The 14201-nt window shown below is 39.5% G+C and overlaps 1 protein-coding gene across 7 annotated transcripts in view; it reads right to left on the reverse strand.

The window, feature by feature from the left end:
- Positions 1–14201, reverse strand: part of CCDC102B (coiled-coil domain containing 102B) — a 278297-nt gene that overhangs the window by 74073 nt on the left and 190023 nt on the right. For all 7 annotated transcript variants that reach the window (XM_086372206.1, XM_086372204.1, XM_086372209.1 and 4 more), the window contains one exon: positions 3650–3820. In XM_086372206.1, the coding sequence (XP_086228332.1) occupies positions 3650–3820 (171 nt within the window). The remainder of the gene's footprint in view (positions 1–3649; positions 3821–14201) is intronic.

Below are 14201 nucleotides of genomic sequence, written 5' to 3' on the forward strand. Positions count from 1 at the left end.
AACTATGGCAAGAAAATTACAATAAAAACTTTCATACTGATAAGAGAAAATAGAAGCTATTTATAAAATCTAACTTGGCAGATATTTCAAGAAGCTCATATCTTGCTCATGGGGAAAGCTGTTGGGTTTTGCCTGGGCCTTCCCAGGTGGCTCAGTGGTAAAGAATCTGCCTGCCAATGCAGGAGACCCAGGAGACACGGGTTCAATCCCTGTGTTGGGAAGATTCCCCTGGAGGAGGAAATGGCAACCCACTCCAGTATTCTTGCCTGGAGAATCCTGTGGACAGAGCAGCCTATCAGGCTACAGTCCATGGGGTCACAAAGACTCAGACACAACTGAGCAACTAAGCCTAATGCATGCTGAGCAAGCCTCCTGATAACAGTTGCCGAGTCACTGCTTTTCTAATGTCCTTGGCGTTGTTCTGTAGTTGGTCTTTCCTCACTACATGCTGTGTCCATATCTGAATACAGCTCTGGACATTACTCCCTGTGTTCTGGTGTTGACAGCATTGCTCAGCCCACAACCTTTGGAGGAACTGAAGGTTCTTTTAGATCTTGAGAAATCAGTCTCTTTTATCGCAGGCTGGAAACTCATTTGTCAGCATATTTTTCACAAAAGCTTACAGCCTTTTTGTTTTTCTTTTGAATTCAGTAAATTCCACAGGTCAGCTGTCCCATGTATAATTCTCTGGCAGACGATTGTCTCTGAGCTACCGGTAGTTGCCTTGAATCTGTGGGATATTCTGGGAGAGGCACAATCTGTCTTCTCCCTGTGCCATTTTATTCAACTTCAAGGGTTTACAGAAAATGACCTTAATGAAGAGCTTTTAACAACAGGCTTGAAAGCCACACCACTGAATTGGCCCTTGCTTAAAAGCTCAACCTTAAATAATGTTCATTGCTCAAAGCCATGCTTAGTTTTCTGTCTCAGCGTTTGCAAATGAAAATCAGACCCTGGCAGTCACAGAAGTACTTAAATTTCTGTATTACCTTACATATCTCTTTGAAAATTCAACAAGTCTTTTCTGAATTCATCTTTCCTTTGGGTACTTGTCAAAGGCAATAGTAGCAGACAAACAAACAAAAGTATTAGCCACATACCTATTCATCTAAAAACCACAAGCTCATTCTGTCCATCATCTGCTTTCCAAGGCATTATAGGAAATAATGTACCAAAGCTTTTGAGACTCCACAAAATGGGCTGCCGTCATTCTCACCTGCCATAAGCTTTCTTACCACCTGCAGATAGCACCAGAGCCAATGTCATGTAATTTTAACAGGCCATTTTTGTTTGAAGGACTATACCAGCCAGCCTTAGCTAAGTTTTCCTATAGTAACAAACAAATCCAAAATGTCAGTGGCTTACCACAATAAATATTGACTTTTGTTTTACCCATGTGGATCCGTCTGGGTCCATAAGGGCTCTGCTCCATAGCCTTCCTGTTTCAGAATTCGTGCTGAGAGAATGATGTGAATTTTGGACCTGCTAGCCTCATGACATGAGAGACGGCAGGAAAAGATACATGGGAGAAGAGGCATGTTGGGTTCGCAAAGCTCTGGATGGTGAGTGGCACACGGAGCTTCTGCTTCTTGAGCAAAGCAAACGTCACACGTGCCAAGACTGACATTGATGATGTGGGGAGACTGAGTCTCTCACAGGGAGGGGCAACTAATATAAGCCTTCTGAAGACCACAGCTGTTTTTAACATTCCACAATTAGACGGCTGAATCGGATCTCTGGGAACTAGTACTTCATTAGCCCTGGAACACTGCGTATTATCACAGTTTCCTTCCTGATGATTCAGTCCCAAGCAATTTCTTAAAGCCGATATTGGCAAACACAAAGGTTTATTTACCACCTCCTGCAACAAATGCATGTATATCAAAACCATTCACAGGAATAAAGGCTACAATGAGGTAAAAACCCCAAACCACTCTCGTGAGACTGCCTCTATTCCTCTTCTGACTTATTCTTCCACAGTCCAGCTTCACCACTCATGTACATCATTAAAAAGAACATGTACGTCTTCATAAAAAGAGACATCAAGGATAAAATGCCCATGGACAAGTCAGCTATAGTCAGATCAGGGGGTGATATGTGAGCCTCACACTGGTCAAATAATTCTATTTTCATGGATGTTATTAGATAAGAAGATCTGGTTTGCTTGACTGCAAACAGATTGGATGAAAAATTAAATCTTCAAAGGGGGACTGTGCTCTGTTATTGAATCACCCCTTGGAAAAACAATTTCCATTTTCTTTTTTTAATTTCCAACTGTTTGGCAGTATCTGCAAACACACTTTTTAAACCAGGGAACTAATTATTTTTGCCTCGAAAATTGGCCGACAGGAGCAGACGCAATGCCTGGAACCCCATCTGAAGTAGCTGCCGCCATGGGTGACGGACGCTCTCACACTGACAGGGGCACTGTTTCTCTCAGGAAAACTCTCTGTGTTGTTTGTAACTGCAGCTGAAATCCTCCCGGTCACAGGTGTACCATTAAGGTATCACATTCTTAAACATGCCATAGACCATTAGGTAGTTGACGTTTCACGACATAACTGAGCTGCCTACGTTCTTTGAACATCAGAAAGCACTGGAGAGGATATATATATCATATCATAATCACAACATACATTATGTTTCTATAAGATGTAAAATTAAAGCTTAAAACACAAACTTTTTTTTTTGGCAAAACAAATAGGAGATATTTATTATGTGAATGTGTAGGAAGGACAGGAGGGACTGTGAAAGGGCTGTATTTTAGTAGACACATTTGCCTGCAATGTGGGAGACCTGGGTTCGATCCCTAGGTCGGGAAGATACCCTGGAGAAGGGAATGGCAACCCACTTCAGTATTCTTGCTGGAGTATTCCATGGACAGAGGAGCCTGACGGGCTACAGTCCATAGGGTTGCAAAGAGTTGGACACAGCTGAGCTACTAACACTTTTTGTTCAAAGAGTCCTAAGGATTTTGTCTATTATTTGTTCAATAATCTCAGCCAGTCTTGTGGTTTTAAATATTGTGTATTAACACATGACCACCACCAGATTTATATCTCCAGCATTAACTGCTCCTCTGGATGTCTCTATATATCTGATTTCCATTAAAACATCAAGTTTTGTGCTAAAAAAAAAAAGGACTATAACTGAGATAAACTTTTATATCAAGGCCAATACACAAATAACTTATTCTTTAAGCCTAAGCACTCACCTACAATCTTCAGTGTATATTAATCAAACATATGTTCAAAATCAACCTAAAATTGATATGATAAAACTGCTATATTTATCATATTCATCATCAATATGAAACACAGCACTATAACAAATAAAATCTTCAAAAGTACATTAAAAAAATCAAGTTTTAATGACACCAATGATACCACGCCCACCCACACACACCCCCAAGCTAAAACGTATCTGAAGCTATAGGGCATATGTAGCAAATGCCCAACTAACACTACAAAACAAGCATGTTGTCTATGTAATATTTTCCTCTTTCCTTATGCTTTTAGTTGATTTCAAATTTAAAATGTGAAGTTTTTATATCAAGTAATGCCATTTGCTAATAAAAAAGAAAATGCTTTTTCTACGCTATCAAATGCTATTTTGAATCTATCTAAAATGTGTTCCACTTAAAAAGTACCTTGTCTTCTTTTTGGTTGAGTCCCCATTTTAGTTCTTCTACTCGAAGTCTCAGTTTCTTCACTTCAGCTTCATTTTGATCCACGAGGTTGTTGGCGTGAGTCAGTTCTGCTGTCTTTGCCTGGTACTGTCTGCTTAGCTTACAGTAGGCATGCTGAAGGTCCACGAGTTCCTTTCAAAAGAAAACAAGGATCCTGTTATTTATAGCTTGCTCTGATAAAATCAGAGGATGGGCAACTTCTTTTGAAAAAACAGAAGAACACTTTAGGAAGAATTCAGATGGGTATCTTTTCATCTGGAACTCTACCTTTCTGCAGTTAAACATTATGATTGTCATTGTTCAGTCACCCAGTTGTATCCAACTCTTTGTGACCCCATGGACTGCAGCACGCCAGGCTTCCCTGTCCTTCACCATCTCCTAGAGTTTGCTCAAGCTCCTGTCCATTGAGTCAGTGACGCCATCCAACTATCTCATCCTCTGTCACCCTCTTCTCATCCTGCCCTCAATCTTTCCTAGCATCAGGGTCTTTTCCATATTTTCTGTATTATGATTAGCATATTACGATAGGTGGAAGATGTATTTCTGTATGGCTAAAATACAGTGCAACTCTTTATGCACTTGAGTGAATGACCCATTTTTCATGTTATGCAAATTTAGTTTTTATGTATGTTTTCCAAAAGAAATCTTGTATCCATAAAGGAAGAATAAGATGTAATAAAAATAAGAACAAGAAGAACTGTTCATCTGATAAATCAGTCTAAGTATTAAAAGTTAGCAGACTATCTGGTTTTAGTTATTTCTCTAAGAAAAAAGTTTTAGTGCTGCCATATTCATGCCGAAAGCACGTGAATGTGGCTCAGAGATCTGAAGTAAGGGACCCATCTGGGAAGAAACCAGAGTGAATCCACCATGAAGGGACTGATTCCTAACCAACTTTGTTATAATCAATACTGTAAAGAAATGAATTAACAGGTTACATTAATTGGCTTCAGATTGGAATTAACATAGCTTTTCATTTTTAGTTCAAGTTTGCTGTGCAAAATTAACAATATTGTAATTGTTGAAAACATCTTTATTAATACTATGAAGAAAAAAAAAGCCTCTAGTTCCTCATAATGTTATAGTACTTTAGGAAAGTCTCAGAACATTTCTTTAACTTCCTGAAAAACACTGTCATAGTACTTATAAAAATAATGCATACAAAATACAAATAATATATAATACACATAGAAAAGCACATGAGAGGGCACTAGTTAAAAATGTATGGTCAAAAATTTTGGGGACAACTAGGTAGACAATTGGGAGACCTTTACTCATATACTATTACTACCACTAATAAAAAAGAATCAGATTTAATAGTTTTAAAAAGCCATAAAGTATTGGAAAACACTGGACAAAAACTTAGATACTTTTTTTAAATTGCCAATGGGGAAAGGTTTTCTATATACCATCATGAGATCACAGAATAATAAATTTAATCATAATAGGTATACAGTGTGTGTATAGCTAATAAAATAGTCTGTCCTACACAGAAAATGCTGTAACAAGGGACAGGTCTCTTACTAATGAGTTATATGAAGTCTATACCAGTTAACTTCATATAAAATATGGAAGGTCAGAGTTCACAGGAAAGCATACAGAATATCTTAAACATTGAAAGCCATTCATCCTCATCCAAAACTCAGGAAACACCTTTCCAATTTCTGTAACATACTGACAAGACAAAATTACAGAAATGCAGGAGAGATTCATGGCTGCTGGGGATCAAGGTTGGAGGGGAGGGCAGTTTCAGGCGAGCAGGGGATGTGGTGAGGGCAGATCAGGGATCCTCATCTTGATGAAAAGTTCTGTGTTTTGACTGCATTGATGTTGATATCCTGATTGTAATATCCGACCATAGTTTTGTAAGGTGATACCATGGGGGGAATCTAGAGAAAATACACACAGATCTCTCCATACTATTTCTTATGTGAGTGCGTGCTAAGGTGTTTCAGTCCCGTCTGACTCTGTGACCCCATGGACTGCAGCGTGCCAGGCTTCCCTATCCTTCACCATCTTCCAGAGTTTGCTCAACCTCATGTCCATTGCATTGGTAATGCCATCCAACCATCTCATCCTCTGTCACCCCTTCTCCTGCACTCAGTCTACAATTATATATAAAAAAAAAGTATAATGAAAGAAAACACATCAAGGTGCTGTTCCTCAAGTCTTCAGACTGGCAGGATTAAGTGTGATAAGATAATCTGTTGGTAAAACATCACAAAATCATGATTAATGGAAATATTTTGCCAAATTCTTTAAAATGAAAAATGTATGTAAACCCCAACCCAGCCATTCTGCTTCCAGAAATGTGTTCTACAGATAGACAACATGGTTGGGTGAAATGCTGTGTCCATGTGGATATGTAGTACAGAATTCTTTTTCTGTTAATAGTGAATGATTAGAAATGAATGTCATACCATCATATAGAGCTGATTAAATAAAAAGCCATTAAGTCATTAAATATAATATGGCAGCCTTTTGTATATGGACATGATATCTCCAAATACTCTATTAAGTAAAGGAAAACACAAAAGAATGTGAAGCACATGTTATCACAGGGAAGAAAAGCTGGTGTGAAGTGAACTGTGCTATCACACCATTTATTACTGGCGGCCTCTCAGCCTCCATGAGACTCAGAACTCCAATTAGAACAGGTGAAAGTCCTGCAGAGGTGGGAAGAAGGTGTGGACTGCAGGGCAGGACCTGGGGAGAAAGTACTGACCACTCTCAGGAAAAGGCAGAGAAGGGCTCCATGACAACCAGTCACCCATCACACTTTCCAGTGTCCCCTGACAATGTGAATATCAGACAGCTGAGAGACTCCTGGAATCTTGCCGCTGTCCTGCAACGCCTGGCCCCTCACAGGAGTCAGAATCACAACCAGTGATATTTAAACCCCAGCAATGCTGATGGCAGCTGGAAAGAGACCTCGACAGGTAGCTAGACACCTGCTGACAGGCAGACCCACAATCCCTTCCTCTGCCTCACCGTAACAGTGCAGTTTATGGCTTCACAGCAGTGTTTTAGCAAATGACACCCCAAACCACATTTATTAATAGAATGCAAACAGACTTCTCCTTTCTTCCCTTCAGAATACAATTTCCCAATGCCAAATTATATACCTGATGGCTTCACATTGAGATATGCAACAGGGAACACAGTTCTATTATTTGGAATGAAAATGGAGCATTTAATGACAGATTTTCTTGATCTGTCACAAACATAAAGAATCTGCCACAAAAATAATGCAGAGCTTAATGGAAGGGTTGTCACAATTTGTAAAAGGATGGCTTTTTCTCAGGAATTATGCACCTCGTTGCAACTACCTAAATACCTTTGCAATTTAGTAAAACTATTTCTCCATCCATGCTGTGGCTTTAGGCTTGTACAGTTCACTTAATTTGGTTTAAATGGAATTAAGTAAACATAAGTAGCTTCTCAGGTGGCACTAGTGGTAAAGAATCTCCCTGCCAATGCAGGAGACTTAAGAGACATGGGTTCAATCCCTGGGTCAGGAAGATCCCCTGGAGGAGGAAATGGCAACCTGCTTCAGTATTCTTGCCTGGAGAATTCCATGGACAGAGGAGCCTGGTGGGCTACAGTCCAGGGGTTGCAAAGAGTCAGACAGAACCGAAGTGACTTAGCATGCACAAGTAAATATAAACAACCTTTGAGATGTGCAGATAGGAAGAAAGGAAAGAAAAACTTTGCTGTTGGCAATACAAATTTCCCCCAAGCATGTGTCATCCTTGTAGGTAGATCTGTGGCCTTCATGATCCACTGTGAGGCCATTTGTTCAGGGAAGGTCACCTTATCCTCAGGCCCAGGAGGTGGGTGTGTTAGTCAATGTCTATTCCCTGTGAGTGGTCCCCAAGCCTGCAGCATGGGAACTCCAGCCAAGATTTACTTAATTATTAATAGAAGCTCAGGACTTGGGACCCAGCAACACTGGGTGACAAGCCCTCCAGATGTTTATGACTCAACACAAAGTTTGAGGACTGCTAGTGTATGCCAACTGTAGTAAGCTTTACTCTTAGCAGTAATTGTTTTAGAAAAGTAGACAAAACATAAGTGAGCAATGAAATGTGAGCAGTCTCCTCAGATGGGAAGAGGCGATGTAGAATTTTTAGCACTTAAAAGGAGGATACATGCCTGGAGGTACAACAGTCTGGGCCAGTAGGAGAATCTTGCTTACAGCTGAGGTCGAGCGAACCTGGCCTAGCCTGGGCACATTTCGTTACGAGAAAATATATCAAATGGTATATACAGTCAAAATATTTAAATTATGTTCATAGGATACATTTTACTTTGTTCTAAAAAAAGATTAAAACTGAATTGCACTTTGGGAGAAAAATATTTCATTATTAAAGATATTTTTAAAAAATCAGTTTAAAAACACAAATATAAAAAGTCAGTTTAGGATGATGGTATGGTCAGTCAGGTCTGACTCTTTGTGATTCCATGGACTGTAACCCACCAGGATCCTCTATCCATGGAATTTTCCAGGCAAGAATCCTGGAGTGGGTTGCCATTTCGTCCTCCAGAAGATCTTTCCCACCCAAGGACTGAATCCTAGCCTCTTGCATCCCATGCATTAGCACGTGGATTCTTTACCATTACATCACCTGGAAAACCTAACTCCTAGACTATTTACATAGGGTGAAAGACTTTACCTGCCTCCCGAGAAATCTGTATGCAGGTCAAGAGGCAACAGTTAGAACTGGACATGGAACAACAGACTGGTTCCAAATAGGAAAAGGAGTACATCAAGGCTGTATATTGTCACCCTGCTTATTTAACTTATATGCAGAGTACATCATGAGAAACTCTGGGCTGGAAGAAGCACAAGCTGGAATCAACATTGCCAGGAGAAATATCAATAACCTCAGATATGCAGATGAAACCACCCTTATGGCAGAAAGTGAAGAAGAACTAAAGAGCCTCTTGATGAAAGTGAAAGAGGAGAGTGAAAAAGTTGGCTTAAAGCTCAACATGCAGAAAACTAAGATCATGGCATCCTGTCCCATCACTTCATGGCAGATAGATGGGGAAACAGTGGAAACAGTGACTGACTTTATTTTTCTGGGCTCCAAAATTACTGCAGATGGTGATTTCAGCCATGAAGTTAAAAGACGCTTACTCCTTGGAAGGAAAGTTATGACCAACCTAGATGGCATATTGAAAAGCAGAGACACTAGTTTGCCAACAAAGGTCCATCTAGTCAAAGCTATGGTTTTTCCAGTGGTCATGTATGGATGTGAGAGTTGGACCATAAAGAAAGCTGAGTGCTGAGGAATTGATGCTTTTGAACTGTGGTGTTGGAGAAAACTCTTGAGAGTTTCTTGGACTGCAAGGAGATCCAACCAGTCCATCCTAAAGGAGATCAGTCCTGGGTGTTCATTGGAAGGACTGATCTTGATTGAAGCTGAAACTTTGGCCACCTGATGCAAAGAGCTGACTCAATGGAAAACACCCTGATGCTGGGAAAGATTGAGGGCAGGAGGAGAAGGGGATGACAGAGGATGAGATGGTTGGATGGCATCATTGACCCGATGAACATGGGTTTGGGTGGACTCTGGGAGTTGGTGATGGACAGGGAGGCCTGGCGTGCTGCGGTTCATGGGGTCACAAAGAGTCGGACACGACTGAGTGAGTGAACTGAACTGAATACATGAAATGTTGAAGTTTAACTGATTTCATTTTTTAAGATTTTCTTTTTAATGTGGACCATTTATAAAGTGACAATATTGTCACCCTGTTTATTTAACTTATATGCAGAGTACATCATGAGAAATGCTGGACTGGAAGAAACACAAACTGGAATCAAGATTGCCGGGAAAAATATCAATAACCTCAGATATGCAGATGACACCACCCTTATGGCAGAAAGTGAAGAGGACCTAAAAATCCTCTTGATGAAAGTGAAAGTGGAGAGTGAAAAAGTTGGCTTAAAGCTCAGCATTCAGAAAACGAAGATCATGGCATCTGGTCCCATCACTTCATGGGAAATAGATCACGCAACAGTGGAAACAGTGTCAGACTTTATTTTTCTGGGCTCCAAAATCACTACAGATGGTGACTGCAGCCATGAAATTAAAAGATGCTTATTCCTTGGAATGAAAGTTATGACCAACCTAGACAGCATATTCAAAAGCAGAGACATTACTTTGCCAACAAAGGTTTGTCTAGTCAAGGCTATGGTTTTTCCTGTGGTCATGTATGGATGTGAGAGTTGGACTGTGAAGAAGGCTGAGCGCCGAAGAATTGATGCTTTTGAACTGTGGTGTTGGAGAAGACTCTTGAGAGTCCCTTGGACTGCAAGGAGATCCAACCAGTCCATTCTGAAGGAGATCAGCCCTGAGATTTCTTTGGAAGGAATGATGCTAAAGCTGAAACTCCAGTACTTTGGCCACCTCATGTGAAGAGTTGACTCACTGGAAAAGACTCTGGGAGGGACTGGGGGCAGGAGGAGAAGGGGATGACAGAGGATGAGATGGCTGGATGGCATCACTGACTCGATGGACGTGAGTCTGAGTGAACTCCAGGAATTGGTTTTGGACAGGGAGGCCTGGTGTGCTGCGATTCATGGGATCGCAAGGGGTCGGACATGACTGAGCGACTGATCTGATCTGATCTGATTTATAAAGTCTTTATTGAGTTTGTTACAATATTGCTTCTGTTTATGTTTTGGTTTTTTGGCCATGAGGTATGTGGGATCTTAGTTCCCTGACTAGGGAACCCACACCTGCTGCATTGGAAGGTGAAGTTCTAACCACTGTACCACCAGGGAAGTCCCTGAAGTTTAACTGATTTTGATTGTGACAAGCTGACAGAATTAAAATGCATTTTCTTATAATATTAAATAACAAGTGAAAGGCTGGTAAAATGCATCAAATAAGCTCATTTGCATGCATGAATTTGAAGGAAAAACAAAATGAGATTGGCAAACTTTTAAGTTATTATGTTATTTTGTTCAATTTTTAAAAAATAATCATAGAAAATTAGAAAATTTTGGCATCTGTAATTTCAAACATGCATAATAATAGTGTATTGATATGTAGAGAACTTGAAATTAACAGTATACTATATGATTCAACTATATTTAAAAGAGAGAAGCACTTAGAAAATTGAAAATAACTTGCTCATGGTCTGTTGATAGCCTTGTTAGACTCCAGCTGTGAGTAATAATGCTATCAACAAGAGCAGATTCTCTCTTCTCAAAAGTTGACTCAGACACATTGGATGGTTATTACAATCAAATGCATCTACTTGAATAAAGAATTCACATGCTCATCCAAATTAAGTACATTATAAAAATATCTTACACCACCTGCTTATTAGGATAAATGTCAGTATCTATTTATATCTTCAATTCTGACCTCAAGAAGTACAGACATCAAAAGAATGTATATTTCTGTAGAATTCAGTGTTATCCATAAACACATATGATACTTGGTGAACGATAACACGTTTAAAATGAGAACATTTCTGTGGTCTTAAGTGGCATCTTTAGAGGGCTCACTTAATATCTTATATGTTAAATGTAAATAGAGTGGTTTTAGTGCTTTCTGTAGAATTGAGACAATATCAGTCATTCATTCAATGAGCACTTACGGTCTACTATGTGCAAACGACTAGCATAAAAGTAAACAAGGTAACACGATCTTTAACCTCACAGATGTTAGAATCCAGCAGAAATAATAGGTTAGAGACAATCAAACAAGCAAATTTTCTCATTGTGACAAGTACTAAGAGATAAGCCAATAAGTGGATAGGAGGGAATGATTTATGAAAGGTGGTTGATAAGCAGGAAAGACCTGGGGTGAGAGGATACTGTCCTGGGCCCTCCAGGGCCGCCTTCAGGAAGGAGGATGGATTCCACCAGTTACTGGAAATGTCTAATCGCTGCCCTTTCCCCTTGGCTGTAAGAAACCTCCTTGCTAAGCCACACCCCCTCTCCGGGGCAGCCTGGTCAGGAGCTACTCTTCTCACCCCAATTTGCAATAGCTCCCGAGATCTATGCACTTCCCATTGACTCAGATGGTAAAGAATCCACCTGCAATGCAGGAGACCCAGGTTTGATCCCTGGGTCAGGAAGGTCTCCTGGAGAAGGGAACAGCAACCCACTCTAGTATTCTTGCTTGAGAAATCCCATGGACAGAGGAGCCTGGTGGGCTACAGTCCACGGTATCACTGACTCAATGGACATGAGTTTGAGGAAACTCTGAGAGATAGTGAAGAACAAGCATATGGCAGTCCATGGGGTTGCAAAGAGTCAGACACAAGTGAGTGAGTGAACAACCACCACCCAAGATCTATCCCAGCTTCAGAGGTACTCAGAGGTACTAGGTTATCACTTTACCCTGGTCCTAGTTCTCTCTGCCCTTTGCCACTTGGTCTCTTTCTCCATAGGTGGTGTACTCCCTAATAAACTTCCTACATTTTCTTATCTGTCTCATAATCTTCCTTCCAGGTGGCACAAAGGCCAACACTCATTTTCCTATGGCTGTCACTTGGGGAGATATGATTATAGTCAAAACACTGTATTATATACTCCAAGGTTGCTAAAAGACTAGGTATTAAATTTTCTCACCACAAAAACTAAACAATTATGTAATATAATGTTGGTGTTAACACTATGGTGGTAATTATATTGCAATATATAAATGCATAAAATCAACACATTGTACACCTTAAACTTATGTGAAATTATTAAGTCAATTACATCTCAATAAAAACTACTCTCTACAAAAGAAGAAATACAGTACAAATACCATGGATGGAAAATAGATGATGGAAACTTTCCTGAGAAAGTTAAGCAAAAAGGGTGCAAAGCCACAATGTAGTAGCTACATGTTACATCAGTCTTTTCTATGTGTAGATGTGTGTGTGTGTGTGAGGTCCACAGGTTGAAAATCAAACACTGGAGTTTGTGTGAATTCAATGCCATTTGTGCTTATTCAGTATGACAGGTAACTAAGCAACTGATCAAAAAAAAAAATGTTTGCTGAGCATCTACTAATCTCTTAAATAGTCAGTTATGTCAATATTCCCAATAATATTCAATTTTTTTGAAAATACAAAAAAGCTTCATTAACTTTGACTTCTTTTTAAATCCTAGTTTCCTCATCTGTAAAATGCATACAATAGCAATTTCACAGAATGGTAACCTTTATTTTTTTTAACCATTTATCATTTATTTATTATTATTTTTTTTTTACTTTACAATATTGTATTGGTTTTACCATACATCAACATGAATCCGCCACGGGTGTACATGTGTTCCCCATCCTGAACCCCCCTCCCATCTCCCTCCCCGTACCATCCCTCTGGGTCATCCCAGTGCACCAGCCCCAAGCATCCTGTATCCTGCATCGAACCTGGACTGGCAATTCTTTTCTTATATGATATCATACATGTTTCAATTCCATTCTCCCAAGAATGGTAACCTTTAAATGACACAACAGGTGTAAGTCGTTTGTGAAACATTAAATGTAACAGGATAGGAAGACAAACTGGCTAGGCTATGTTAGTTAATTATCAAATGAAATAGTAAGGTGAGGTGTCAGTAATGCAGAGGGAATAGAACAACTCAGTGATTGCCACCAGAGGTTGGGTTCTTTTCATCTTTCTGCTTGGTCACCCTTAGCTCATATGTGGACTTTGTTCTTAAGCTTTGTGTATTATAATCCCAAAATATCTGTTGACTCTTGCTGGGAAGCAAACAGGAAGTAAAGGAACAAAGATAAAAGTGGTTTTCTCCAAGTGAAATTTTGCCTTTTTTGTTGACAGCGCAACCTCTCAATGCTAGGTTATTGAGGGGGAAAAATGACCAGAAAAATTTGCACAAAAATACTGAGCAAAATAAAAATATAAGAATATATTCAAAGTTAGTCAGACTGTAAACAAACTGAGAAACAAACAAAAAAAAAAGCTAGGCGAGATTATTAAAGCACAGACAGATAGTGGGAAATAAAAACATATAAAGAAATGAACAGTAGACTTATAATCTGCAGCAACAAGAAACTTTATTACAATAAATACAATAATGTCTTCAGTTGCTGAGTAACCTAGAATTCTAAATCCAGCTAACCTAATATGTGAGAGGCAGGGCAAAATCAATTTAATTTCAGGCAGAGACAGGGTTTTCCATCCACATTTTCTTGATGAAAGAACTCAGACAGGATGTTCTTTGGGAATTTATCTTTTCACAGTTCTTGGAATTCATCAAATCCCTTCCTGTCTCAGAGTATTCAGAGATGCTTTTCCTTTTGCCTACAAAGAGCTTTTGCAACTCCATACTCATCTGCCTCCTAATTATCATTCAGGTCCCAGTTTAAATATGATTTACTCTGAAATGCTTTCTTGATTACCCAAATGTGAATAATGACTCAGAGTATTATTTTCACTTATCTTTCATTTCCTTTATAGTTTTTATTGCATGTTGAAACTTGTACCTGTTTTTGCATTTACTTAAGATTCTTTTATCCTACTAAGTAGTCTCTGGTGG

This window comes from Bos grunniens, chromosome 24 (genome assembly GCF_055505025.1).
Source record: "Bos grunniens cultivar Pamir isolate PY7600 chromosome 24, Bosgru_T2T1.0, whole genome shotgun sequence".
Lineage (NCBI taxonomy): Eukaryota > Metazoa > Chordata > Mammalia > Artiodactyla > Bovidae > Bos > Bos grunniens.